Source organism: Styela clava, chromosome 2 (genome assembly GCF_964204865.1).
Source record: "Styela clava chromosome 2, kaStyClav1.hap1.2, whole genome shotgun sequence".
Taxonomy (NCBI): Eukaryota; Metazoa; Chordata; class Ascidiacea; order Stolidobranchia; family Styelidae; genus Styela; species Styela clava.
The window spans coordinates 12,637,632-12,664,643 of NC_135251.1; the positions used below are offsets into that span (position 1 = coordinate 12,637,632).

Consider the following 27,012-nt stretch of genomic DNA (forward strand, 5'->3'; position numbering starts at 1 on the left):
ATATGAATGCCTCGATGTGGCATTGAATTAAATTATTCTCGTATACCGTAACTTTCGAAGTTAAACATTCGCGACATATGAATGTATCGATGGGACATTATATTATTTTGAATCTTGTTTTTTACCAATCTATATAAATTATGCAAACTGAACATTTGCGGCATATGAATACATCGATGTGGCATTATATTAAGTTATTTTGCTAATTTCATTCTCGTTTTTCGCCGATCTATTCTTGTATAAATTACGCAAGTTGCACATTTTGCGGCATGTGAATGTCTCGTTGCGGCATTAGATTAAATTATTGCTTTATGAACTAATTCATCTAATGCTATATCGAGGCATTAATTTTACTGTTTATCGATTGTGTGTTATCAAAATGTAATTTTTATTATCGCTGATCCATTTATTATCGTTAACACGCCATCCTATCTACATTGAAAATGAGAGAAACACGGCACGCCAAGGTTTACGTCGAGGAACGGCCGATGCGTGCCTGCGTGCGTCGATTGAAATTCAGTGACGTCACACGCCGTCAATCGTTTTTTGCTCATTTCTCTCGAACGCACCGGTAAAATTTTTTTTACATCGGTAGATCTGATTATTTTTTCACGAGGAATTCAATGGTGATGGTTTTAGATTGCGCTTTTTGTTAGTTTACTGCGCAGCTTCAATTTATCGATATCGGGAGACAAAATCCGCCAGACGTCCATCGAAGGAGGGATATTCGATCACCGTTAAAATAGGTTTCTCTAAAACGAGAGATTGTCTCTCGATCTGTAAAGTGTGCCGTACTGCTCAAGGCGATACTTCTCAAATGAAGAAGAATGTTCCCAAGGTGCTAGAAACTTATACTTAAGTCTAATTGCTGAATTGTAGTTGTTTAAAATTTTGTTATTGTTGTGTTGCACTAATTTGATAGCATAAACAGATAAAGGATAGATACATTCACAAGGTATGAAGGGTACGTGTCTGGTATAGTTTAGTACCACATGTACTTCTAGTTGGCCTGGCTCAACAATTTTTGCATATGTTAATCCTAACCCCCATCCATCTACATTGCCAAAAAATTACTTCATTTGCACGTCACAGTGGCGTAATAAGTCCCACCAAAGTATGCGGATAGTCGTCCAAAACGCGCAGACGATCACCCGAAATTGAGCAAGCTATTTCTCTCATTTTTTCGTCAAAACGATCACTATAGGAGAGAGATCGCCGGCGTTAGCGAATTCGTTATCGGCGGCGCAGATGCCATTTCGGACGATTGTAATTATACTTTGGCAAGCCCCATGACGTGATGGTGACGTAATTTTTGGATGGCATACCAGTAGTCAGGTGGGGGTTAGGAATAACATATGCAAAATTCGTTATGCTACTCCCATTGGAGGTACTTGTGGTACTATACTAACCCCATGGGTACGGTATCAAAAAACTGTACTATTGTGATCTTGTTTTTTGTCATCTGGTTCATTGGTTACTATTTTAGAAATTAAATTGGAAATATTTTAATATGTTATATTTCAATATCTAAAATTAAATCTGTAAATTATTAATATTCTTATTTGTGAATATCTATATTTATTTATTCATATTATTTCAAATGCAAAATACAGTAAGATACTAATCCATACTTAATGCAGTTTTATATCAATTCCTAGATCAGACAGGGAGTTCTCGAGACATCTCAAAAAGGTAAAGTTTTTTTAATTTCTGGATTTGTCCATCGGTTAGTAAAGTGGAAAAGGGCGTCTAGGATAGGATTTACATATTTATCCCTTGGATGCGGAAAGAAGATAATACGGCCTAATCATATGAAGAACCACTGCCTCTTGTCCGGTTACCAATACATGCTGAGTATGGGCTTAGTTAGCCAGTTATTTCAGGATTTGTTTCAGATGCATGGACTTGCTAATTAATAATTATAATTAAAAATCTCCCACGGGATTCAAACCTGCTAACCAACGTACGATAATCAGAGGTGCGCTAGCGTGCTTATTCGTACCGCTTAGGTCAGGGGTCGGGAACCTTTTTGGTCAAGAGAGCCCTAAAATATACATATTTTCAATTGCATTTACTCAAAAGTCAACACATTCCATGTCAATATACATTTAATGTGACTTCTGATGCTGCATTTTGTCGCTACGGGCCTTGAACGGTTGCTCACATGCAGCCCAAGTTGAAATCTACGATACTCATCACCCTTTTTCGTTTAGGCAGCTCCGTAGTATTTTAAAACTCTATCGCTTTGTGATGTCACAATATATGTTCCAGAATCCCCATGTTTTGTCATAATGCCAGTCTGGTAATTCTCTTACATAACATAGACATGCGCTGGGCCCGCGTTGTCAAACGTATTGGGAATTTTTTGCCAAATTTGGCCATAAAACAGTTTGAAGTCTAGTAACAATAGTAAGCTTAATCTTAGAATATTAGATTTTTCTGGGAGCCATATGCCGTCACCGAAAGAGCCATATATGGCTCGCGAGCCATGGGTTCCCGACCCCTGGCTTAGGTCAATGTGCCACACCGGCGAGTTGGTTCTTCTCTGAGTCTTAAAATCCATGGATAGTTCCTAGGTATAAGTTTCAACTGTTTGAAAAAGTTTATGTAATGAAGTGATATCAGATCTGCAGATATTGAAAATTATTTGGGGTCATACAATTTATACTCTTTGAATTCTTTTTTGAGGTCAATCGCCAGAATGTATTTGGTCTATTTAGCTGAATCATTGTTTATAATAGTAAATATATTTTGTATTTATCCGCTTACCAAATGTATAAAAAAAAAGGATTGAATTCATATATTCAGTGGTAAATATGATTGTTCGAATGATAAGAATCTATTATGTAAGTAATTTCAGTTTACTATATGACAGGAAATAAACCTCTCACAAGCACTTTGAAGTCGTCGAAGACGAATAAACAAAAGGAAAGACCAAAACCTCTGGTAGTCTGTCACAATCCGGGTGTTGTTCATTCCTATCTGAAGTCTGGTGAAAATTGTGGAGAATTAGTAGAAGACACTGTTCCCTCACCTCGTGCTGTCGTGATACCAGCAGCAGCAGCAGGCAACATAACTCAGGACAACAGTATGTTGCAAAAATCAAGTGAGATTATAAATCAGTTTTGTCGTTGATTCTTGTATAATTAGTAGAATCCATGAATAGATCCTTCATAAAGTTTATCTAATTCATGTATAACTTTGTTTTAAGAATTAGTCTTAGTGCACCATGTCTGATGGAAATAATCATATATTTATTAGGATGTAAAAACGTAGATTAAAAGTAGTTTTATTTTAATAAGATCCTACTAACTTATTTGCCAACTTTGTAGTGTATTTTTCTTGATTTTTCATTAAATTTTTTCAAAATGTTTAATGAATTAATTTGATTTTTATTTATGGAATATTCTTCATATGTTAGTATCAACTGAATTCATTAATTTTATATCATCATTTTTACGCAGAATTTCTAAAACTCATGTATTTTATTTTTTAGTTATGAAAAGTTCATCTCGAAAATTTGTCAAATCTCGATACAAGCAAGCTGCTGCAAATATTGTTGTCGCAGGTAGCATTTCAAAAAATAATTCGTCGACAGCAAGTCGATCAAAATCTAGATCGATCGAAAAATCGAAAGAGGACACGTTCACAAATTATAGGTTTGACTTTTTTAATATTATTTTCTTCAAGAATAGCCCTAAATTATTTAATTTTTAACCAGTATCTTTTTTTGTTGAAATATTTAGTTTGAAAACTCCAAAACCGAACCTGGGTCCTGGTATCACCTCAACTCCTTCATACGAACACCCACCTCGACCAGTACTTGACTGGAACGCATCTACTATTGAGAGAAGTCGAAATTGTGAGTTACATTTTGTTATTTTCTATCAAATTTGATAAATGATAAATCTGATTATCTCGAAAACGTGTGATACGAAATTGAAAGTGCTGAATTTTTTACAACAAAAATACTATATATAAGGATGATAAATGGTGATGATGGTTTAAAGAGAGTTTGATTTTCATTCCAAATGAAGCTAACTATTTATCAGCATAATATAGCACACCTATTTAGAAAATAGTTTCATCCATCAATACTAACACATGAAACCATTTGCTGACGAGTTTGACAACCCTTATTCAAGGATTTATTATATCTACTAATGTTTTGCTAGGTCCTGAGATGTTGGGCCATCAAGGTAAAAGATTTTGACATCAAAAATATGGAAAATTGTGGTCATGCTGGATTATACATGAATATCTATTAGTTCTAGAAATTAATCGATACCAAGTCTTTAAGAACTTGAATTAAATGTTGGTTCTGGCCTTCTCCCTGACTCTCTCTATTACTAAGAAAGATTTAATGAAATATATCACCAAAACAATATTGAAAATATTTAGCAAAATATATCCTTTAAAATAATTTTTCAGCAAATTATAGTCCTGCAGAAACGACTCGTATGCGAAAAGTCGGTGAATATTTTGACGACTCAGAAATTGATGATGAAGAAATACTTTATTGTCGCTACTTACAATGGCATTATCTGGGATTAACAAAAGAGGAAGAGATGCAACAAAAACACCAACAGGTGCCGTTTGACATTATTTCCTATTAGTCAATATAAGGAAACTAATAATATTGCGTCACAGAAGACTTTTTTGTGGCATAATGCCGATTTCACTATGATCACTTTACCAGTCATATAGTAAAAGCTTTTGTCGAATAGGTTTTTCTCTTGAGACAGGGCCCACATGTAAACTTAACCAGATTCTATTTGCTATGACTACATTAATTTACAGTAACTGCAATTGGATTTAATTCTCTGACTGTAATGCGATTGTTTTTTTTTGCTTTTCATTATATAACGCACATGAAATAAATGATGGAAACTTGTTAGAGGCAAAACTCGGCAGTGTGGCGCATCATGCATTACATTGGGAGTGCAAGCATTAGGAATACACATGCCGCCTCACCCACGCAGAAATAGATAGGTGTGATGAACTGGTCTTAATTCTTTTGCTCTAATGCATTTATTTATTCTTTTGCTTTCATTCGTTCGTATTTATTGTATTGAACGTGGCACATCAAATAACTGATGTTAACTTGTCAAGAGTAAATCTAGGCCTTTCATATAAGTAAGCCACAAATTAGGGTCTTTGGAACGGGGACCCATGGATCATGAAATTTTGAAAATCACTGTTCTAGAACGTATTTCTAATTCAGGCAACGTCAGAACTTACTTTTCTACACAATAAAAATGCGGAATTAGCTGAAGAAGTTGAACAATTAAATGAAGAAATTAGCAAACTAGAACATCACTGTGAATTAGAGAAACATCTTGATATTCAACAAGCAGGATTAGCTCCGGTAGTCGATAAACTTCCATCTATTTTAGGTGAGTTCATTTATATAAATCGAAACATTATATGTCTGCAAATTATTTAATTGCAGACCTTTTGTAGCTTGATGTGCACAATTTTATATCAAATGTGTCACTTAAATATGAAAACATGTTTCTGATTTTTCGTAAACCTTTTTAGTGTAAGGAACATATATATATCATGTCATTTCAAGCCATTTAGTAGTTAGTCGTAAGCTGTGCCATATCTGATCATAAGGTATCATATCGGGTGTATACCATATATGGCAGTAGTCCACTTTCCTGTTTTATAAACCCAAATTCCGAATACCTCGTCGCTAAACTTTCTTGTAATGTCTTTCCACTGCAGTAATGAAGTTCTTCATACATGCAGGTCCATATAAAACACTTGCGGATAATCTGGATACAACATGTCACAACTTTCCACTGACTGGTGCTTATATTCCTGATGAAGATGATTTAGAATGTACATTGGATGAAACAAGAAATTTACTCGGACAAATTAACATTCTAACACATTCACAGGTATGCTGCAAGTCTCATCTATGGCCTGCATAAATCTATAATACTTCTGAAGCAAGTTTAAGACTAGGAATGCAGTAATTCAATTATCTGGATATGTTTAATCTTCCGAGACCCTGGGGCTCTTAGGATGGTGGCGGTGGCATTAGGTCGGACCCTCTGGTCGCAACTTCATGTGGAGATAAAGATAGATTTAAAGATTTAACCTGGGGGAAAGGCAAGGTGACGATATAGCTTAATCATACGGCTTATCACAGCCTTTCATCGGGTTGTTAGCCATATATTTGTTTCTGATGCTTGCACATTTAACGGATTCTTTCTGACATTCTAACAGGGTTTACAAAAGTTAAGTACATAACTGTAATTCTGACATAACATAAAAGCCACAAATGAGTAAGAACAATATTAATTTAAAATAGTTGTACAAAAAAAGCAGGTTTCACAAATATACTATAAACAGGGCTACTCAATTATTTTTACCGAAGGTCCGCATACACAACCTCGAAAATATTTGGGTCCAGTCTTTCCAGAAATCATATTTCCACATCCTTAAACACGCAATTCCTCGGCCGACTAAAGATTAATTAATAGCTAATCAAGATTGTTTGTTATGGCTTTATAGTTTTTTAATATCTATAAGTGATTTTATAAAAGGAAACGCCACGCCAAAAGTGGGGCTAATGATTCAAAATAAAGATTATATGCGCGGTCCGAATCGAATACCCCTGCTATATAATATTAAATTGGTATATCGGTGATTAAAATATATATTCATTGGCATGTTGCAGGCGCCTGTCATGGAAGAAATGTCTCAAAAGACCCAAGCCCTCGGTGAAAATTGCCAAAGAAATGCAGAAACTGTTGTTGCAGCAAAGAATGAGCTGGCCCAGGAAACATCAGCTGCACTTGAGAAAGCTAGTCTCATTTCTCAACTGTATTGGTTTCAAGGATATTGCAGTTGATCATCACCTTGCATCTGCAGAAATATTTAAAAGTGCTGTTTGGTATAAAGCTGTTTATTCCTAACTTGACACCAGTTAAAAATTCAGATTATCATATTTGAGTGAAGCAGATTGACATTTTATTTTAAGGTTTGAGTTGTTTGTGTCAAAGTCTTACATAAAATTATTTGAAATAGAAAAATACGATCCAACATGTCAAATTCACATTTTTGGCGAGTGGAGAAATGACTCTCAATAGACTGTGTTGATACAGAGGTAAATGCATGATTAAATCTCGAAATTTTTTAAAATAGGTGGCCTCTGACTGCACCCGAGTCAATTCTACTTATGATGTTTATCAATTTAGTGAGTTTGGGGACTAATCGCACTATCTATGTTACCTGAGAAGTATAGGTGCTATCTGAAGACTGATACATATGATTACTTTGATCATTTCCCACACCTTGTATTTGGCTGGCAAAATCTTCTTCTATTGCTCTATCCATCAGATCATCTTGAACGAGTGACTTCTCTGTTTTCATTGACTGAAATACATAATATATTTTTGACACCTTGCAAGCAAACTGCTAATCTGGTATGTATGAATACCATGGGCGAGAGATCAGGCAGTGTCTTCGATGAATATAAGATTTGAGCTATGGAGGATATATGTGCAGTTAAAGCACCTGTTCAGACATCAATGGAGGGTCAAAATTGAGTGCCGAATTTGGCAACAAGAATGTGTTTGCTGACGAAAAAAATCTTGTGGCGAAAATGTTAGAAATAACGACAAACACCACTTGCAATACTACGAAAGCTGTTCTTTTCTACCATCTTTGACTAATATTGATATTTCTCAGAAACAATCCCACGAATAATACAAAAATCTATGCAATCCCCATAATATATTTAATATGTATGCAGGTTAGTTTAACTATTGATGGTTAAGTTGTAATCAGACCACAAAACTGTCAATCGGTCAGTTGAGTAATTTCTCTCTGGCAAACATGATTCAAGTATCTAGCTCAAAAGGCGAGTGCAGTGGTCACAATGATACTTTATAAATATACTGTCGGCTTTTTTTCAGCACAGGCACTTACTTCCCTATATTTCTGTAAATAAATCTTCAGAGGTTCAATATACGGATCAAAACCAAGTGTTGACATGGCAAATAAAACATCCTCTCCATTTATAGTTTTTCTTTTCTCTTGTGCACATCGTTCTGACGCTTCCGATGTTATAAAACTGATGAATTCTGATACGCACTCTTGTACACATTCTTTCGCATCTTTGGCAATCTGAAATTATAGTATTAGCTGTAAAGTAATATATTATTGTACGTACTCCCTACGTAGAAAATTCAAAAAGTTGGAAACATTTTTTGATAAAGGAAAAGTCTATTCGCAACTATGCACGTACAACCAAGTACACGCAAGAAAATATTTCGCTCTTGTGAAGATTGTTCCTCATTCAGTGATTCATGGGACAGGTCAACAACATTTCTGCTTGTAACTGAATCCTGTCTCAATATGCAGATATTTGTAGTAAACATATTAGTGAATGCCCACACCTTTCCATTTTGTGGGATGGCATTCTTCATAATTCTTGCAACATTGGCGATTGGAAGATAAATATCCTGCTCTCGAAATGGTTCTTTGCTGTGTTCTCCATCTCCCTCAATCCTGTCAAATAGATGTTATGTAATTGACATAGGACAATTAGCTAATTATTGTGCCAAACTCCTTGCAGCCTTGCTGGAACGCATGCAATGATACAGTTTATTTAGTGTTCTGTCATATATCATCCTACCAGCTCTGATTGTATTTTGTTCAAACTCTTTGCAAAGGCATAATTGTCATTTTTGAGCTTGTATAGTCTAAGTATCCTGTACCGTGATGCCCGAATGCAGTGATGCACTTTAACTCATATCACTAGTCAAAGGCTAGTAATACGGTACTGTAATAGCATATACTGAAATTACATAACTAACATACCTAGACTCGTCATCTCCGTCTCGTTCGCTATCACGAACGTATTGGTCCATCGAAACTATTGTACCGAACGACTACTCCGAGCAAGGATCTGCAAGTGACTATAATAATCCCCTTTGAACTAAGACGAAAACCGAAACAGCTCAAGCTCAAACTACAATACAGTGGAACTTGCAGATGAGTTGACAGAATCGTATGTATCGTTTCAACCTCACCACACGCGGAAAAAATATATGACTCTCATGGCTTGACGTAATCAAACTCCTCATGTTCTACCTATACATAAATTATTCTGCAATATTATTGAGCTGATTAAATTTTCTGTGGGTCCTATGAGAACCGATATTCATCATAGTTTTGCTGTTTTATTTGGATTCACGGGAACACTTTTATTGCGTATGTGAACAATTTATTCTTTCAGGCTTGTAGTTAAGCCAATCTTCTCTGCAAACTCGAGCAGCTGAGCCTTATCGCTTTCTTGTTGGGCACGTAGTGGACATAACGATCGTTCCGTTATTTCTGTTGTTCTTATGCTTGTTCTTGTTCTTTAACTCGTTTTTAAAAGTCACTTTTTTCTTTGATTACTTGACCAATAGCTTTGAAATTTTAGTGGTTGAAGATGGAATTTTTTTTCAGAAGGCTATCATTTTCATTCAATTTTGTATGAATTCTATGAAATTTAATATTTCGTCCAAAATTTCGCTGTATTATTTTTTATTCGTGGGAACACGGATATTGGTCCGCGTCATGACTGGCTGTACGTTTTGATTCTGTAAAATTCTTGCTAATGGAAATCCGAAACTTTTTTGAGGGTACCCGGTAGCTTCGAAGGTACCTATAAGCAGTGGTGGGATTCAAGTTTTTTGTCAGCCGGTTCCATCACAAAAGTCATATTTTTCGGCCGGTTCTGTTACCTGGTTATTTTTAATGCTAACTGGTTCGCTGATTCCATAAATTTTATAGAACGGTTCTATAGAACCGATGCGAATCGGCTGAATCTCACCACTGCCTATAAGGAAGGACTGATTCGCTCTGGTCTACGTGAGCATCGCTCTCTTGTTAATTTAGGATCTACAAATTTATCCCGGGGGAGAGGAAGCCGGTTTGACCATATGGCGAACCACGGCTTCTCGGCCGATTACTATTCCACGTTGGGTATGGTATTAGTTATTTGTTTTCGTAAGCATGGACTTGATGGTGGAGGAAGCCGTAACAGACCAGCGGTTACGAGAATCATCCTACGGCGGCGAGGAGTCTAGCAATCCTTTCGCACATGATCACCCTCCGCATGGGATTCGAACCTGCAAACCCACCAGGTGCGATGGCGAGCGTATTCCTAACTCTTATTTATAAATAACCATGCAATTACTTTGATATAAAAAGTTGCAAAGTGCATCTTGTCGACAGAATCCGTAAATACTAAAAGAAAGATCAATAATGAAGAGTGTACTGTAGACTATGGGTCGGCAAGGCTCGCGGCCCCCCTCGTGCAAATAAGGGGTTGCAAGTCATTGGCGGGCCGCACATAGTTTTAGTATATAAGTTAAAAACCGAACGGATGATACTTTTTATATTGAAAATGGAGCAGCACGAATAAAATATAGATTTATTTCCTCATTGTGCATCTCAAAAAATTCCATTTTAAGATTTTCGGCGCCATCGAACCCTTTGCACTTAGCATCAATTTTTTTGCGTTTAGTTGCCATTTGTCTTATTATAATTGAATTATAGGCTCATTAAACGAGAACTTGTGAATTTTATACTTGTTAGATTATAATATAATTTATTCTACACGTTTCTCCCAATAAATTCTGTTACGTAATGAAAATAATCGTCAAAACAGCTGTTTTGCTACTCTAATTCAATTAAGCGTCGCGGGCCGCGTCATATCACACCGCGGGCCGTAGGTTGCCGACCCCTGCTGTAGAGCATTAAAAATAGACTTTTGAAAAACTTTTTGGATTGTTAATAGGATTGAATTAAGGTATTTACCCCGGGATAGAGAAAGCCGATGAGACGGCATAATGACGAACCGTCCGGTATCCAGGTCGGGTCTGGGATTAGTCAGCCAGTTGTTTGTTTTCAGAAGCATGGAATTGATGGTGGAGGACGCCGGAACCGACCAGCGATTACGTAAATCACCCCTACGGCGGCGAGGAGTCCAGCGATTCTTTCGCGGATAACTATCGTCTATCCCCGCATGATATTCCAACCGGCGTGGGGTGGCGAGCGTATTCATAACCTTTAGTACGATGTGCCACACTCATAATTTAAAACATAAATATATACTTGCATTACGAGGAAGGTTGAATATTTACAAAAATGACATAGTACTATACTAAAACTAAGAAATATATATATATATATACATATCAAATTAGCAAAAATGTCATTACTATCGTTCGAAATCTTTTGACCACCATACCAGACGATAATACCAAAGTTCGCTAAAGATTTTCAAATTCGTACACTGTCATATTGAGTGACGTAAAAATCATACCATGCCAAATAACGATTTTTACTTTGGAGACTTGCCCGAAAGTAGGTACAGTATAATCAAATTAATAATTTTGACCGTGCGTAATCTTGCAACACGAAGATACTGATGAATAACGGTTTGTTGAATTAGTATTTCCTCTGGTCCAGTGCTCACCATTACCTTTTTAATTTGAAATCAATCATTGTTCAGTGCTTAATTTGATCAATCGAAAGCGTGTTATTTATTTATTTTTTATACTTTGTATATTTAAAAATCTCGTAATTCTCAAATTCGTAAATTTTTTTGATAAATGAAAATAAAATACATCCCCCCAAAATACGCCCTAGTGTTATTTTTTAAAGGTAAATTGAGAAAGGTCCCGGTCTTACTTTCTTACTTCAAGACTTCACAAAGTAGATATTCGAGTCCGAATTATACGGATTAATTTGAAAACCTTGACATTGAGTGCCTTGATATTGACAAACGGTGTAGAATAACTTGACCTAAATAAATATTTGCTATTAAATTCAGAGCCATAACATGTTTTAGACAAACAGAAAAGTAGAACCGAATATGAAGAGTTGGGGCGACGGAGGAAATATGAGTTTTTCGAAACTATTCTTTGCAGCCAGAAAAATGGCAAACGCTCGAAGAAATGTATTAGTCGTATTATTCATTATTTGATGGCTGCATTTGGGGTGATAAAATGATATATATTTCCCTATCCTTATCTTGAGTGTCATTTCATATTTTCGATGTTTTAATAACGTTCCTCGACCACGGCTAAACCGACCAGTTTGTGCGTAAGTATAAAATATGCCCACGGAACGGGAAGTCACGGAACGCATCTTAAGCGGCATACGCGATCTAACTACGTCGCTATATCAGTACCATACGTTTGTTCTACATTTAAGAAAACCACATCAAGAATCTATTGGTTTTTTAATTTTTGATGAGTGAATGATAAAAATGAACAGTGACTATTTTATGCAATCGTTATTCCTTCGTGTCTCACATTCATTTTACAGCTTGTTCTTGAGAAGTTGCTGAAAATAATTGGCTTTTTAAATTTATTCCTAACACATTCAGACGGGTTGTTCAAAATTGCCCATTGACAGTGTATGACTTGCCAGTAATATATTGGGCTATGTTAACGTCCCCACGCATATAGATGAATCGAAGACATGATGGACCCTGCTAAAATTTAGCGATCCTTCTGCGTAAGTTTGATTCTATTTTATCCCGCTATGTCATTATTTATTATATGTTAGATTAATGCTTGTCTGAAGAAGTCTGACCTCGGTCAGACGAAACGTTACAGAAATATATTTGTGTAAGTGTGCAGCAAGACTTTTGAATTGAATAGAATAGTCATTTTCACTCTTGCTACAGCATCCTTGAATTATACGCATACGGATCCAGCTGCGCAAAGGCATAGACTGTAGAGCAAGGAAAGGTAGTTAGTTTCACGTAACCCCAACTGTTAGTTATGTTAGATTTATTACGGGCTATTACTCCGGTCTGGTCGATAACCAGGAACTTTATCCTAACTAAACGTACAGCATACATTGGTTTTTGGAAATACTTTACCCTTGGTAGTTCGAAATCTCGGCCACAAAGTACTTTGAAACATAACGAAGTGGAACGTTCAAATAATGTAGCAATGCAAACAATTATACAAGATTCAATGCGGTAACAAAACTGAAATACTAATTCTGTGAATATTGCACATCCGTAAACGAGCTTCGTTCTGAAATTATAATTTTTTAATTTTAGCTGACAGAATATTATTTCGGGTTTTGTCTAATTTTCGACAGCTGTACTCGTGTCCATGCATACATAATCAAAGTTGCGTGCTGATTTAATAACAAAGACTTGTTGGATCGCTACAATGGACCGTGCGAAAATTGTCGCACAGCAGGAAAGAAGGCAATCTGATGAAACAAACTGCTGGTCTCGACACATTACGCGCTCCCAAGTTTGACGAGTGCTTCCAGACAGCGAGCTTCCCGCCGAGACAGGATGAAGTCGGCGTGAAGGCGAGATCCCTCGCCTTATTTATGATATTATAAGTAGGCCAGCGTAAAATGTCACAGCGTCGCTATTTTCTTTTGTTCGCAAAAATAAGTCTGCCGTATAAATATGTCTATACTTGCTAATAATACCGTCGTGCTAACTTACACCTTTTTTTTATATATAAGGGTTAGTAGCTTAGGTTAGACGTATCAGTTCGACTTCGGGGTGACAGCAGTTGATTACTAAGGCTTGTAGCATGAAGACTGTTGCTGTACTATTAGCGGTTTTTGCGGTGGGTCAGTCGGCCGTCTTCAATGACTTTTATCCATTTGATCGGGAAAATGACCATCGAGTGCCGAAGGGAGACAACACCAGTTCGCCGCAATTTGAATTAGACTTACCGATCATTTTCTACGATAGTGTCTATAACGGAATTAAGGTGAGGACGAAATATGCACCGTATTTTAGTTTGACGATGGAAATATTAGTTGAAATTGAACACGAAACACATTTTCATTTTTAAGTCAAAGATGGATATACAATAGTTGCCGATTTAGCGGGCAAAATTAAATCAATTTGGCTATCAATGGTCGATATCTTTCATTAGAGTAATCTGGATTGATGAAACGAAATTTTCATTTGTATTATTGCCGTCAAGTGTTTACCGAAGATAAAATTGCATCGCTGGGATTAAATCACTCCTTGTTCACTCATGAAGAGAGTCCAACTAATCAAATTCGCCGTCTTATCCCTAATATTGCTTTTAATTGGAATAGGAAACCGCGTAATGAGTCATTATTAGGTGCTACTTAATTTAACAATTTATAATTAAAACCTGTGAACGTCTGGACCACTTTAGTACACTATTATTATTTCCCGACATCCAGGACACGGTAATTCCGCACACAAAATAGGACTCGACCGAGTATGAACAAAAGATAAAAAGTACAATTCGCAGTGCGATTTCGTTTGGGCTCATATTCTACAAAGAAATTACTGGATTGAAATAGACCACCTACTTATAAAGTATCGTTACCGTGTTTTCACCACTAATTATCACACGTTTTCTATTAGGAGTATATTGTATATTACACTGAAAGAACGGCCAATTACAAATGTATCCAATTTAGTGGCATCCAGTTTGTGACAATGAAAAGCTCCACGCTTCAACTATTTTGTGGCTTTATTTTTTACTCAAATCTCGACATACCGCACGTGTAACGGAAACGCATCTACTTTAAAAAAGACATCATTGCATCTATTCGTTTGAGTGCCGATCAATGGAAGTTTAAAACAGATAACTGATGTTGTGAGAATTAAGTAAATGCGAGATGTTTTGAAAATTTCTCGAATAAGATAATTACCGAATAAAAATAATTTTTTTTATGTTAATCGGAATTGTGTCGCTGGGGGTAGAATTGTGTCACTATGGGTGTCACTGCTCGATAACCAGTCTTGGTGTCTCGCGCCTCCTTTCACCTTGAAGTACCATTTTACTTCTTTTTTTGTATTGTTTATTTACAATGTGGTGGAAAAATAAGTTACTGTTAAGTAACTTTTATCAGCAAATCCAATTATTTTTACTACATTCATATCTCTACAGGTCAATGCAGATGGATTCGTAACACTGGGTGTCGTAGAACACGAAATTGAGGAACATTTGCTTGAACCAGTTCTGGTTCCATTCGGTTTTAATCTCAACAATACGGATGCAAGCGAAATTTATTATCAAGAGCACAAAGATGAAGCTACTCTTAGCAGAGCTACCAACGATATTCAGAAAGCTTTTGTTGAAACAGCCGAGGCCTTCGAAGCTAAATCTGCTTTTATTGTAACATGGGTCAGGCTAGAAAGCCCAGAGCATCCCGGGGTAAGAATTCCATCGTTATTGAACGTTGAAATACACTTGGTCTGTCTAAAACCCTGTAACTATCATCTAATTGGATTTTACTATCTGAAATACTCAATGCAATATAATAATAAGAGTCACCTATTCATGGAAAACATGAATTCTACGTGTGACTTTTCCTATGTCATAATTACTAAAATTAAATTGAATGTTTTTATTTACAGCTAACCTTTACGTTTCAATGTGTCGTTGTGTCGAATCATCTTTCTAGTTTCGCAATATTTTTATACGCTGATGACGAATTGGCTGCCGGACAATCAGAAGAAATCAGGAATCAGCTGATAGCAAAGTAAGAAGCGCGACCATAATCTTTATATCCGAATTATATTTGATCATGGAACATCTAAGTCTTATCTTGATTTAATCACAATGTAACTTTGATGTAAGGATTTTATTTCGCTCCTTAATCACGGCCAATTCTAAATACTGTATGTTTGTATAAATAGGGCCGGATTCAGCGACAAAGGAGGTGACCAGCTGGAAAGTATGACCGCTACGGAACTTCTCGAGTGAGTAATTAACCATTTTAGAATAAAATTATTGATATAAGTAAATTTAAAGCCTAAAATAAAGGAATGTCTTCACGGATTCTTGACCTCTCAGAAACTTCCGGTTACGGGTCAACGCGCTAACAAATATCCAAGTATGGTTCATAGGAAAATTGCACATCAAACTATAGGAAATATCGATATCATGTATGACCGAGCCTTATCAGCCTAATTGACCTCGCGCCCTCGGGTAGCTGGCTGAATGCCAGACTGATTGAATGCAGATTGTTAAGCATTGCGCAAATATCGGCTTTCCACTACTTGCGCTTTTGCAATTGCATAAATTGGCGAGACTATAATTGGATACTTTAATCGACGAACTATATAAGTAGCCGACTTTCCCAATCACCCAATCTAAATTGAGCTACTGCCACAACTCGGGCATTTTAATTGGAAATCATTTTTATAATTTGCTATCTACGAAGAAATATTAGATGCATTTGTACAGAATGCAAAAAATATATCAACTTATGTTGCAAATTTTTATGTAAAAGTTATATTTCAATGACTTTTTGACGACAAATTTATGATGAATGAACTAGGGATGCGCATTACCGAGTGAAAAAATATTATATTAAATACACGTAGATCTATTTTGTGGCAAAATCGTGGTAAATTCCTACTTTTTCTTCGCGAGGTTTGATATAAATCAGCTTTTCATTAAGAAAAAAATATATTTTCATAAATGATGTATCAGTATACCGTTTATTTATTTTAATTTTAAAATCTACATTGTTTCGTATAAGTCCCTTTTTTATTGAAAAACTTGGAATTTCATATTCAGGTTAAACTCATTTTGATTTTCAGGTGTTACAAATTAACACGTTTAGTGCGTTTATATTTTCCCTATGAAAGAGACATTGAACATTTTTTAGAAAACAAAAACAAATGTAAATTTTCGGCAAAAACCGTTGAAATATTGTAAAAACAACTTGAACGACTTTCAACGTGAAGTAATATGCGCTCGCTGCGACAGATAATAAAATTGCTTCAACGACTTCTATAAATTTAATGACTTTTGTGGATGCAAGAATGTCTAATGTGGTTTCCGCTTACTTCTTACGTAGACTCTGCTACCAATGTCTAGAATGCGAGAAACAGTTTATGAATTATTTAAACACGAGTTACTTAAAGATGTACCTACATTTTGGGAACAGAAATATTATAGTATGTATATACATGAACCTCAGTCGATCGTGCATATTTTTAATGAAAATAAAATTTCGTCATTTACGTGTTTAGATGCCTTAATAAATAATTAAGATACTTTCCAATGCTTAGGTTTATTTCCATATGAGATGTATAATATGGAAATTTCTCGTTTTTGCATTGTCAATTAATGTCACGAAAATATCCGTTCTTGTGTTTCAGTCATGTTGAAACACCCTTGCACAAAATCATTCGTGTAATTCGATCAATGCTAATTCGATTTTTGAGTCGGTATGTTGTCAGCGCTTCTTTACGATAATCTTATTTATAATTTCACACCTACGTTATCGGGTGTTATGACGAATTAGGCAGAGCAATAAAAATTTAATTACAAGTTAAATTGGAATTTTGACAGAAGAGGAATTATTTGTTGCATTTTTTACAACTTAAACGTTCCAGTTTCCGCCTATTAATAATTTTTGTTTTCTGGCAAAAAAACTTGATCTCGGCGTCTTTCTCCCTTGTATTTCTATGATGAATGTAAACACTGCGTTTCCTTTTGCCGAATGCTGCAAAGTCCTAAGGCATTTACAAAATAGTTCGGCCCCTCGTTTTTCTTTCAATGTAAATATGGCATAACGCGACGATACTGTAAATATATAAATAATGTAATGAAGTATATATAAATACGAGTAATACGAACATCGGCTGTAACGGTACTATCGGTGTCCTGTCTCAATTACGGTTCACAGTTTCAATCCTATCGGCAATTCTTGCAATACAATCATTATTGTATCCAATAGCAATGGTATGTTTTTAATACAATTCCTCTCCAGGGGTGGAAATGCTTGGTCTACTGGTGAATGGATTTTTCAAATCGGTGGTGTCCTGCTGAGTTTGGAAGAAGAAGAAGAAATACCTTCCCATCATCTGAAAGCAGAACCAATCCATCATCGACGAGAATCTGGGTTTGAAGTTCCGGAAGTAAATTGTAAGTCCAACAGATAACTAAGTGAATGTAGCATAAGTGTATTTATACATAATATGATTTAATTAATTACAAATTTATCGTATATCTATATTACCATGTTTCCCCAAAAAGAAGACCTAGCCCGAATTTTTTAAATAATTCTAATATAAGCCCTTCCATTTAAAATAAGACCTAATCAATACCGGGAATTTTGATCTAGTTTAGTCAATAGCAAGAAATCTCTACTACACGTTCTAAATGATGTTTTGCAGTTATTTTGAATAAAAACGTGTTATTTATAAGTAAATGGATATCGGTTTTCATAGTTTGTATATTTGAAAATCTGGTATTTCTTTGTAATTTTGTTTTTGATGAATGAAAATATAAGCCATCCCCCGAAAATAGACCCTAGTGTTATTTTTGGGGAGAAAATTGAAATAAGACCCAGTCTTATTTTCGGGGGAACACGATAGCATAAGTGTTTTTATAATATGATTTAATTAATTACAAAAGACGATGTATTGCTTTTTTTTCGTTCTGGCAATGAAATGTAGAATATTATACCAAACTGAAAATATTTAATTCACTTTAACCAATGAAAAGGATGGTGTTGATATGACAACACATACATCCATCAATTTGTTATACCCTGTGGTATAAACTGAACCTGTTATGACTTATATATTCATTTTCCAGTCAATGAAGATTACGGTTCAGACCAACAAGACTGCGATTCTTTGGAGTGTGATCCAGAATTCTCAACTTGTACTGCCTTTGCCGATGGCTATTGTTGCCAGTGTTCAGAAGGATCTTTTGGGAATGGATATGCATGTATCAGAGAAGGTAGGTCGATTTTGGGTACTCCCGTAGTGTATTACCAGGTTAGGGTTAGGCCATAATTTTATTCCTATTTTTCTTTTTTCAGTTCTATTACGAGTTCGGGGACTGTCTGTGTTAGCCAAGTGAATATCCCTCTGCCCACAGGGTTCAGACCCTTTACACAACTTGATGTAAAATAGGCGAACAAAATTAGTTACCTCCATATTGGTATATATATATTTTACTTCTGTAGCGCCCGATTTACTGCCTGAAATATTGTGATAACGTTACTTGCCAATATTACATATTTCTTCGCATTTTAGATGACGACGTCAGATACAACGGGCAAGTCGATGGTTATTCGATTGTGATGTCAGACCCATGGTCCAACGAAACTGCAGAAGGCGTAGACATGCACTCTTACGTTGTGACCAAAGATGGCCGAGCATTTTCTGTCATGAACGGTGAAATTTCTGCAAAACTCTACCGCGCCCTTCAACCCATGGCAATCTTTGGAACTACTCTTGGATGGTTATTTGCTCAAGCTGAAGCACCAGCTATCAACGGATTCCAGTATTCTGGTATGTCGAGTTACGGTTTATATACTTATTCTTAGCAAACCCAAGGAATTTTACCAAATGTCCCGTAATCAAATATTGTTGCTGTTGGATTCATCAAGGAAACTACCAAAAAGTGCGCTAATGAAAAAGAAACCGAGGCAGCAGCAAAGGCCAATAAAAAAACGACGTATAGCAGTGACTGGAAGCATCTAGCGCCATCAACAGTCTAAACCTAAAAAAAATTATTGTTTAAAAAAATTAAAATTATAATTTTGTTTTGTTCCTATTTATGTATAATTGCAGGATTTCTAATTTTAAAATTAAAACAAATACTCAGGAAAAGATTAAATGGATAAATTATTTAAATTTGCTGGAATATCTATGGTTTAGATTTAGAAATACGTAGCAGAAAATGTACAAAATCATATTCATTTTCAAGTGCAATCGAAAAAACGATCGTTTTTCTATTTGAGGCCGATTTGATTCAAATATGTAAATTATGTTTCATTTTCCTGAAGGCGGGAAAATTGTCAGCGAAACATACATTCGTTACACCACTGGTCAGTACGAATTCCGAATCCGACAAGAATATGACCAAGTCATCAACGATCCAGAGGGAGGGGAAGGCAAAGTTCTTAACGGAAGAATGACTTTCAGCGGACGACTTCCACCTGTCGAAGAGGGAGAGAATATCAACGTTGACGACTATACACAAATATACAAGAGAACTGGAGCAGGTATATATTGGAACCGTTGTTATAATAACTTAACTTGGGGATCTGCCAATTTGAAAATAACAATACTCGATTGGTAAAGGTTTAAATCAAATTAGGGTCGAGATTTGTTCGTCTTATCAAAATACTTGAATTGAATTTCCAAGCATGAACCAATACTATATCAGTGTCCCATGCTTCAAACTGATCTCCTGGATAGGATTGGATGATAGACACATTGGGCGCCAAATTTGAATTTAAAAATACACCGATGCCGTTTCTTCCCATGGGATTATGTAAATTCTTTTCTTAGTCGTTATACTTTAAATACCATTTTGTTCTATGATGTATTTAAATATGGCCAACTATAAAATCGTCACTATATTACTGAAAATTCTGTTAACGATAACCTAATGTATAATACATATTGGAACAACGAAAACTAGTTTATCTCCGCTGAGAATCAAATGGAAATCCCCAGGGGAAACCCGTATCCACGCCTAAGATAATTGTCTTTTATTGTATTTTCACATCTCCGCCTTAATAGAAATTATGGCATTATATATATATATGTGTGTGTGTATGTATGTTTTGTGACTTTAGGCACATTACATTATTATGTCCAAAAATGTACTATCTGATCCACATTAAAAAAAATATCTGTGGCACGTGATTTTGAATATGGATTAAATAGCTTCATTTGGTATAATATAGTTAATAGTCTTATATTATCCATTTTTACCTTAATCGGGATTACAAAACACAACAAAAATTTCTTTTTCATAAAAAACATTTCAATTCCATTTGTAGACTCTATCAGAAGCAGAGACACTCGTCGTTATATTGTTGGAGATACGGAGCATATTTTCACTGTTGATCAAAGCATTAGGTTCGAAGGTTGTGAAGCATCATTTGAAGAGGTAAAATCCATTCAAAATATATCACCCACAATAAAAATTAGATGTCGCATATGAGCCTGATTCAATGGCATTGTTTCACGAATTTTAGTAATTTGCTGGCAATAACCTGGTCAGAGCGATATAATGCGAGATTCTATCAGTTCAAAACTTGAATACATTCTATTCCGTTAGGCCAGTGATTCTCAGCCTGCTAGCTTAGCAGCTCAGAATTATTGCAACAATTAACTTTTGAATATGGCGGCAACGCTTTTCCTACTGTATATATTCGTTGAATGGAACTTATAGCACTACCAGTCCGTTTTTTGGGGACGCCGTCGTCCGTTTTATATGTTACATCACAAAAGATGTTGTGTCACTTTATAAAATACTCCCATTCTTGTCACATTGTTAGTTGTTACCCACCCCAAAAAGGGGTCGGTGGTGCGCGACCAGAGTAAAAAAAACAGTAAAGTGGTACGCGGCCAGTAAAAGGTTGAGAACCACTGCGTAACTATTTCAGATAATGAATTGTTCGCGTTACAGGTGCCTGCTGATCTTGCTGTGGACGTTTCGGAAGTTTTCCTGAAGTTTTTCCCTGACGAAAATAACTTAAGATTTGCAGTCAACAGTCGTATCCGTCCAGCTGAAGAAGGTAACTTGATTTGATAATTTTAATTAATCCTTTCAATCTACATACTGGCAAAGAAGCGAAATTAATTTCGCACAGTTATCGTTATCGTGAGTTATATCTTCCATTACATCACCTTTGTTCTAATCATTTTACACTGAATAATTTAAAAAATGAATAATTAATGTTTTTGGAACAGTTGGTGTGCGACCAGTCGAACCTTCTATTGTACCGGATACTCCTGTACCAGATACTCCCGTACCTGATACTCCGGAGCCAACTCCATCTGAGACTCCAGTCGAAAAACCGGAAGAACCAGAAATACCCGAAGTGGTTGTTACACCTGCCACCCAGACCGTATGCGAACGACAATTGCAACAAGTTCAACAATTTCAACGGGAAAACCCAGGAATCGTTGATGAAATTTTCTTCCCTACATGCACAGATGTCGGCACTTTTGCCCCCAGACAGTGTTTGACTTATAATTCGATTTGTTGGTGTGTTGACGAAGACACTGGTGAAGAAATTCATGGAACAAGAACTGAACCATTAGTCGGATATCAGCTTGATTGCTCAGGTGAAAAATTTGGCTGTTAGATTTTTACTGGTTTGACCACTTTATAAAAAACGAAATTAAGATTTTTATAAAACAGCAGTTTGAGAATTAAATTAAGCTGATTCAAATTATTCTCATCAAAATCATGACATGCAATGAATTTGACATAAAATCGATTGAGAGTTGAATCTTTATGTAATTGCCATCAGGTAATATTCATGCCGAGGAGAAATAAAAAGTTTGAAAGTCAAGCAAATTACATCGTTTTGCCAGCACCGTTTGTGCATTATTTATGCTTGATATTTTCAATTATGCCGATACAGTGGTTACCGACATGTACCGAACAGTCCTTTCTACTTGTTCACACCCTATTTCGGATCCGAAAACTGATTAGTTAGAATATCAAGGGGTACAATATGGCCCCTATGTTGTGGTTAAAAATAGAAGATGCCATAAGTACTGTTTTACCCGCATGTAATCACGAGAGAAGCTTTATATTCTTTATGTATAATGTCCGGTGCAACATGTTCGCGAATGTTATGCGAATTTACGTTCAAATATTTTTTTCATTACAGACGTACGAGCACCCCCACCTGCCCAAACACCATGTCAAGAAGACCGATCAAACGCAGAGACGGACCGAATCGTTGCCGGTAGCGAAGCAAATTCAATCTTCATGCCGAGATGTATGGAATCAGGCGCATATGAACCAGTACAACAACTTCCAGACGGATCTTTCATGTGCGTTGATTTTGATGGCGAAGAAATTTCAAGAAGCACAGAAATGCCGAATTGTAAGTTGCATTGATTTTATTTTAGAAGCATCAAACATGGATCAGTACAAGTTTTCTATTATTGACAGCCGGGGTAGAAGTCCAATGTACATTGAAGCATAATTTTGCTGACATCGCAATCTATTTCAATTTATGATTTACTAATTGTCTGTAAATACATGAGTCGATGAGTGACAATGATTTCCTTAATTAATCGGAAAAATAATTCGTTTTTTTTGTTATCCAATTCAATCACATATATATTTATCCTTAAGGAAATCGTAGATGGAACTCTTCATATCATCTCGTATTCATGATCCAAAGTTCAATTATCTGCTTTCAAAGCAAATCGTAGTTAATGGAGGATTTCGAAATGTTATTACATGCTGTATTGCCTCGTGCATAACTAACTGGCATTTGTCCACGATTGCCTCTTTTTAGGTCTTCTAGCCACTTAAATAATGTTGAAAAAACAGTAAATTAATATTCGTTTCTACGTAATCTACATAATTTTACCAAAACGATTAATTACCGCAAAATATTAACGCATTATTGCAAATCACGATTTTTTTTTATACCTGGAATACTCTAATTAATACTATAAACAACCGACTGACACATTCATCTGGCCTAAACATAAGCGTCAAGTCATCTTTCTATTTGATTGCAGTGAACATGCAGGATTCCGTTTTATACATACTCGTTTATAATTTGTATATTTACTACAAACCACTGAATATTTCAGGTCTCACGCCATGCCAACTAGCTGCATACGTCGCCGAAAGCAGCAATATTTTCTTGGAAACAAACGAATTCGTTGTGAGATGCAAGGCTGATGGAGATTATAATCCTGAACAGGTTTGTGACAAAACACGGAATGCTTATCTGTTTTTTTCTTATTTCTTGCTTAATCTAATGTAAATTTATTCACCATTTCAGTGTGTGGAAACTTACTGCTACTGCGTCGATGAAAATGGTCTTGAAATCACCAACTCGAGAGTTGAAACAACATTCGGGGAAGATGTGGACTTGGATTGTGGAAGTATGTATTGTACATTTTTGATTGGAATTCTAGTATACTTACCAGTAATTTAACGATGCGATGTGTTTTGTTTCAGAATTCAATAGCAAACCAGTCACTTCAACAGTAACAACTCCGACTACTACCACAGGTCCGATTGTCGGCCAGGAAGTCCGACGTTTGCTTTTTGCACAAAGTGAGTTATTTACGTCTGACTTTTTGTTGACACAAATTACAACCGTCCAAGTATAAAACTTAGAATAATTGAAGTTTATTTTAGATTTTGCTTGGCCCTTGTAACTTTTGTCCTCAAAAGTGCTAGCTGGCAACAATTCACAAACTAATTCATCCTGATTTGATAACTTCCTATTACGTCACAGCTATGGGAATCAACGTCATCGATTTGCCTGTCACCCGCGAAAATTCAGTGTCTCGTCGCCTTTTTGCTCGTTCCGACCAAATCACAATTGCGTTGGGTTATGATTGCTCTAGCAAGAAGTATTATTGGACTGATGTTTCTAAAAGAAGAATCTACAGTTCCGTGCTAGATGGCGATGGCTCTCGCGCACAATTTTTGGGAGACAGACTGAGAAGTCCGGAAGGTTTGTGATTTTTTTATTCGCTTGCAGAAATATTTGAGGAATTGCGAAATGAAAAATATCAAAAATGGTAAAATACAATGCGAGAAAATGTTGAAATTTGAAAACAATTTTGAATTAAAAAAGAATGGTTTGTGCAACCAAACTCATTTAGTAGTCCTAATATTCATATTTTCTACCTATTTCTAGGCTAACCTGTACACTGATTATCGTTTACTAGCTCGGTAGTCAAGATGTCTAATATACTGTCGTATGAAGAGAATATAAATCTGTGTAAATTTTTTTCTGTAAAAACTATAATCATTTTTTTCTTTTTGTAAAGGCATCTCCGTTGATTTCTTGAGTGGCAATGTATACTGGACCGATTCCGAATATGATCGTATCGAAGTAGCAAGCGCTGATGGATCCAACAGAATGACAGTTGTTAGCGGAGATATTGTCAATCCTCGAGGTATTGCAGTTGATCCGATCCGTGGACGTATGTACTGGACTGATTGGAACAGAAAAGCACCAAAGGTCTGGGTGGCAAACATGGATGGTAGCGATAGAAGAGTGCTGTTATCTGAAGGTCTTGGTCTTCCCAATGATATCACAATCGATTTCTACAGACAGAGAGTTTGCTTTGTTGATGCAGGTTTGTGAATTTTGTGAAATATTTTGCTATATGCTGTTAGTTTTTCTTTGTGCCCCGTCGCCAGTTCTCCGGACATTCATTTTTTTATAAATTTTCTGGCTTTCAGGAACCTTCAAGGTTGAGTGCATGAGTTTGGATGGAGAAGGACGCGAAACAATTTACCAGATGAAACAAGTTCCCAGACCTCATCCATTTGGTCTCGCCGTCGATGGAGACGTTCTCTATTATTCTTCATGGGGAGGGTATGTATTGAGAATACAATTAACACATGTTTTATATCATTGAATATGATAAATTATGGCTTCATTTGCATACAAAAAATGATATACCGCATTGGCTATTTGACCCAAAAGTGCTCTCGTAGTATGTGTACCAGGTTAGGGTTAGGCCATAATTTTATTTCGATTTTCCTTATTTCAGTTTTATTACGAGTTCGAAGATTGTCTGAGTTAGCCAAGTAAATATACCCCCTGCCCATAGTAATCAGTCCCTACACACAACTTGATGTAAAGTAGGCGTACACACACATACATACACACATGCATAACAGTTGGATCATATAATAAATAATAATATTTTTAGATCAAAAGTTGTACATGCTGTGAACTGGCGCACTGGAGATAGCATTGCAATTGCCGGTCCAAGAGGAGCCCATGGACAGATGTACGGAGTAGAAATTGCCCACTCACAGTGCCCAAGAGGTAAGAAGTTCCACAGTTTGAAACCGCTATAATATATGTGATATAGCAATATATTGTTAACATTTTCCAAGGCACCTAAAATATTGTGTATTGAACTGAAAATAGTGCAAGTTAAACCGGTATCTTGCTTTTTTCGAAGGTTTAAGAGTAGACCATGATCTAACAAGAGCTTACAAATATATTAGCTTATTCTTATGTAGCCTTATATTTTTTAATCCTCTTTTTTCAGGTTATAACTATTGTTCCTCCAACAATGGCGGATGCAGTCACCTCTGTCTACCGACACCAACAGGAAGAGAATGTGTTTGTCCTCCCGGTGCACAAGACTGCCAATAACCGCACTGGAATCTTCGAAAATCAGTAGAGAAATGAAATTCAGCGTTTAGCATCATTATGTAAATATTTGGACACTTTGTGCCGGAAAAGTCCGCACTCATTAGTTCGCTTTATTTCACAATATTAATTATTTCAAATTCATTGCTTTTGCCTTTTGTTTTTAACGTCTTTTATTCATTTGCTTTTTTTGATTGGATTCTGAATGCGGACTCGCCTTTTCACACACGCGTTTCCCATCATCACGTTTTCACACAGGTCGTTCAAGTACACTCCACAACTTGAACTCCAAACCACATTCTGTGTTAATTGTCAAAATTTGAAGTGTAATTTTATTAGCACTAATTCACGTTTATACGTGTTGCTGTTTAGCTGATTTGTCTTTTGATCAAACACAGAGGAATTAGTGAATTGACCAATTGAACACAGATTGCATAAAAATTCTAACATTACTCAATAAACACCATTTTAACATGATCTACCTATTTGCGTTATGTTGTGTAATATTTGCTAGCTTGTAAGTAAGGTCGCTTACCTATTTATTTCTGGCATCGCTCCGATGTCAGCTTGTCAATGTGTTTCATCCAATTTACTTTTCCGTATAATAAATGAAATTACACACTCAATGTTGTGTTAACTTGTATATAGATTACCTTGTTATGAATTGCGGGTCTTTGTTTATTTAAATGCTGCTACGGATATGTTTCCCAAATTAATTTCATGCAGTGCTACATAGGTTAACAGCGTATAAAGTTTGCTCAATGCAGTGCTCAGCTTTCAACTGAATGTTGATAAAACCACTGACGGTTATAAATATATTCTTGCGGCAGATGACACTACGTGAAACCGTTAAAGTCGCAAAAGCTGGGT

The 27,012-nt window shown here is 36.0% G+C and overlaps 4 protein-coding genes across 4 annotated transcripts in view; 2 read left to right on the forward strand and 2 right to left on the reverse strand.

Moving 5' to 3' along the window:
- Positions 1-27,012, reverse strand: part of LOC120336373 (fibropellin-1-like) — a 276,545-nt gene that overhangs the window by 83,173 nt on the left and 166,360 nt on the right. The window lies entirely within an intron of this gene.
- Positions 230-6,900, forward strand: LOC120335529 (uncharacterized). The gene is made up of 9 exons (XM_039403053.2): positions 230-838; positions 1,659-1,692; positions 2,876-3,106; positions 3,497-3,659; positions 3,747-3,862; positions 4,432-4,589; positions 5,225-5,396; positions 5,755-5,906; positions 6,692-6,900. Exons 1-9 carry the CDS (start codon positions 818-820, stop codon positions 6,863-6,865), a joined length of 1,221 nt encoding a protein of 406 aa, XP_039258987.2. The 5' UTR covers positions 230-817; the 3' UTR covers positions 6,866-6,900.
- LOC120335530 (uncharacterized) lies at positions 5,753-9,002 on the reverse strand. Its single transcript, XM_039403054.2, has 5 exons — positions 8,839-9,002; positions 8,415-8,526; positions 7,945-8,142; positions 7,246-7,389; positions 5,753-6,879 (listed from the first exon to the last, which is right to left on the reverse strand). Exons 1-5 carry the CDS (start codon positions 8,886-8,888, stop codon positions 6,847-6,849), a joined length of 537 nt encoding a protein of 178 aa, XP_039258988.2. The 5' UTR covers positions 8,889-9,002; the 3' UTR covers positions 5,753-6,846.
- LOC120335666 (nidogen-1-like) lies at positions 13,503-26,768 on the forward strand. Its single transcript, XM_039403232.2, has 20 exons — positions 13,503-13,769; positions 14,934-15,200; positions 15,404-15,528; positions 15,686-15,748; positions 17,773-17,927; positions 18,603-18,749; positions 19,049-19,306; positions 19,804-20,022; positions 20,809-20,918; positions 21,441-21,549; positions 21,725-22,102; positions 22,657-22,875; positions 23,600-23,712; positions 23,794-23,896; positions 23,973-24,071; positions 24,256-24,477; positions 24,797-25,108; positions 25,215-25,350; positions 25,691-25,809; positions 26,039-26,768. The coding sequence occupies exons 1-20, from the start codon at positions 13,587-13,589 to the stop codon at positions 26,143-26,145; spliced, it is 3,444 nt and encodes a 1,147-aa protein (XP_039259166.2). The 5' UTR covers positions 13,503-13,586; the 3' UTR covers positions 26,146-26,768.

Coding starts and splice junctions, on each gene's coding strand:
- LOC120335529 (XM_039403053.2), top strand. CDS start 818: ATGAAGAAGAATGTTCCCAAG. Junction 1,693..2,875: donor TCTCGAGACATCTCAAAAAG/GTAAAGTTTTTT, acceptor ACTATATGACAG/GAAATAAACCTCTCACAAGC. Junction 5,397..5,754: donor TAAACTTCCATCTATTTTAG/GTGAGTTCATTT, acceptor TCATACATGCAG/GTCCATATAAAACACTTGCG.
- LOC120335530 (XM_039403054.2), bottom strand. CDS start 8,888: ATGGACCAATACGTTCGTGATAGCGAACGAGACGGAGATGACGAGTCT. Junction 8,143..8,414: donor CCATCCCACAAAATGGAAAG/GTGTGGGCATTC, acceptor CTATAATTTCAG/ATTGCCAAAGATGCGAAAGA. Junction 6,880..7,245: donor ATAGCACCTATACTTCTCAG/GTAACATAGATA, acceptor ATATTTCTGCAG/ATGCAAGGTGATGATCAACT.
- LOC120335666 (XM_039403232.2), top strand. CDS start 13,587: ATGAAGACTGTTGCTGTACTATTAGCGGTTTTTGCGGTGGGTCAGTCG. Junction 19,307..19,803: donor CAACGGATTCCAGTATTCTG/GTATGTCGAGTT, acceptor ATTTTCCTGAAG/GCGGGAAAATTGTCAGCGAA. Junction 20,023..20,808: donor ATACAAGAGAACTGGAGCAG/GTATATATTGGA, acceptor TTCCATTTGTAG/ACTCTATCAGAAGCAGAGAC.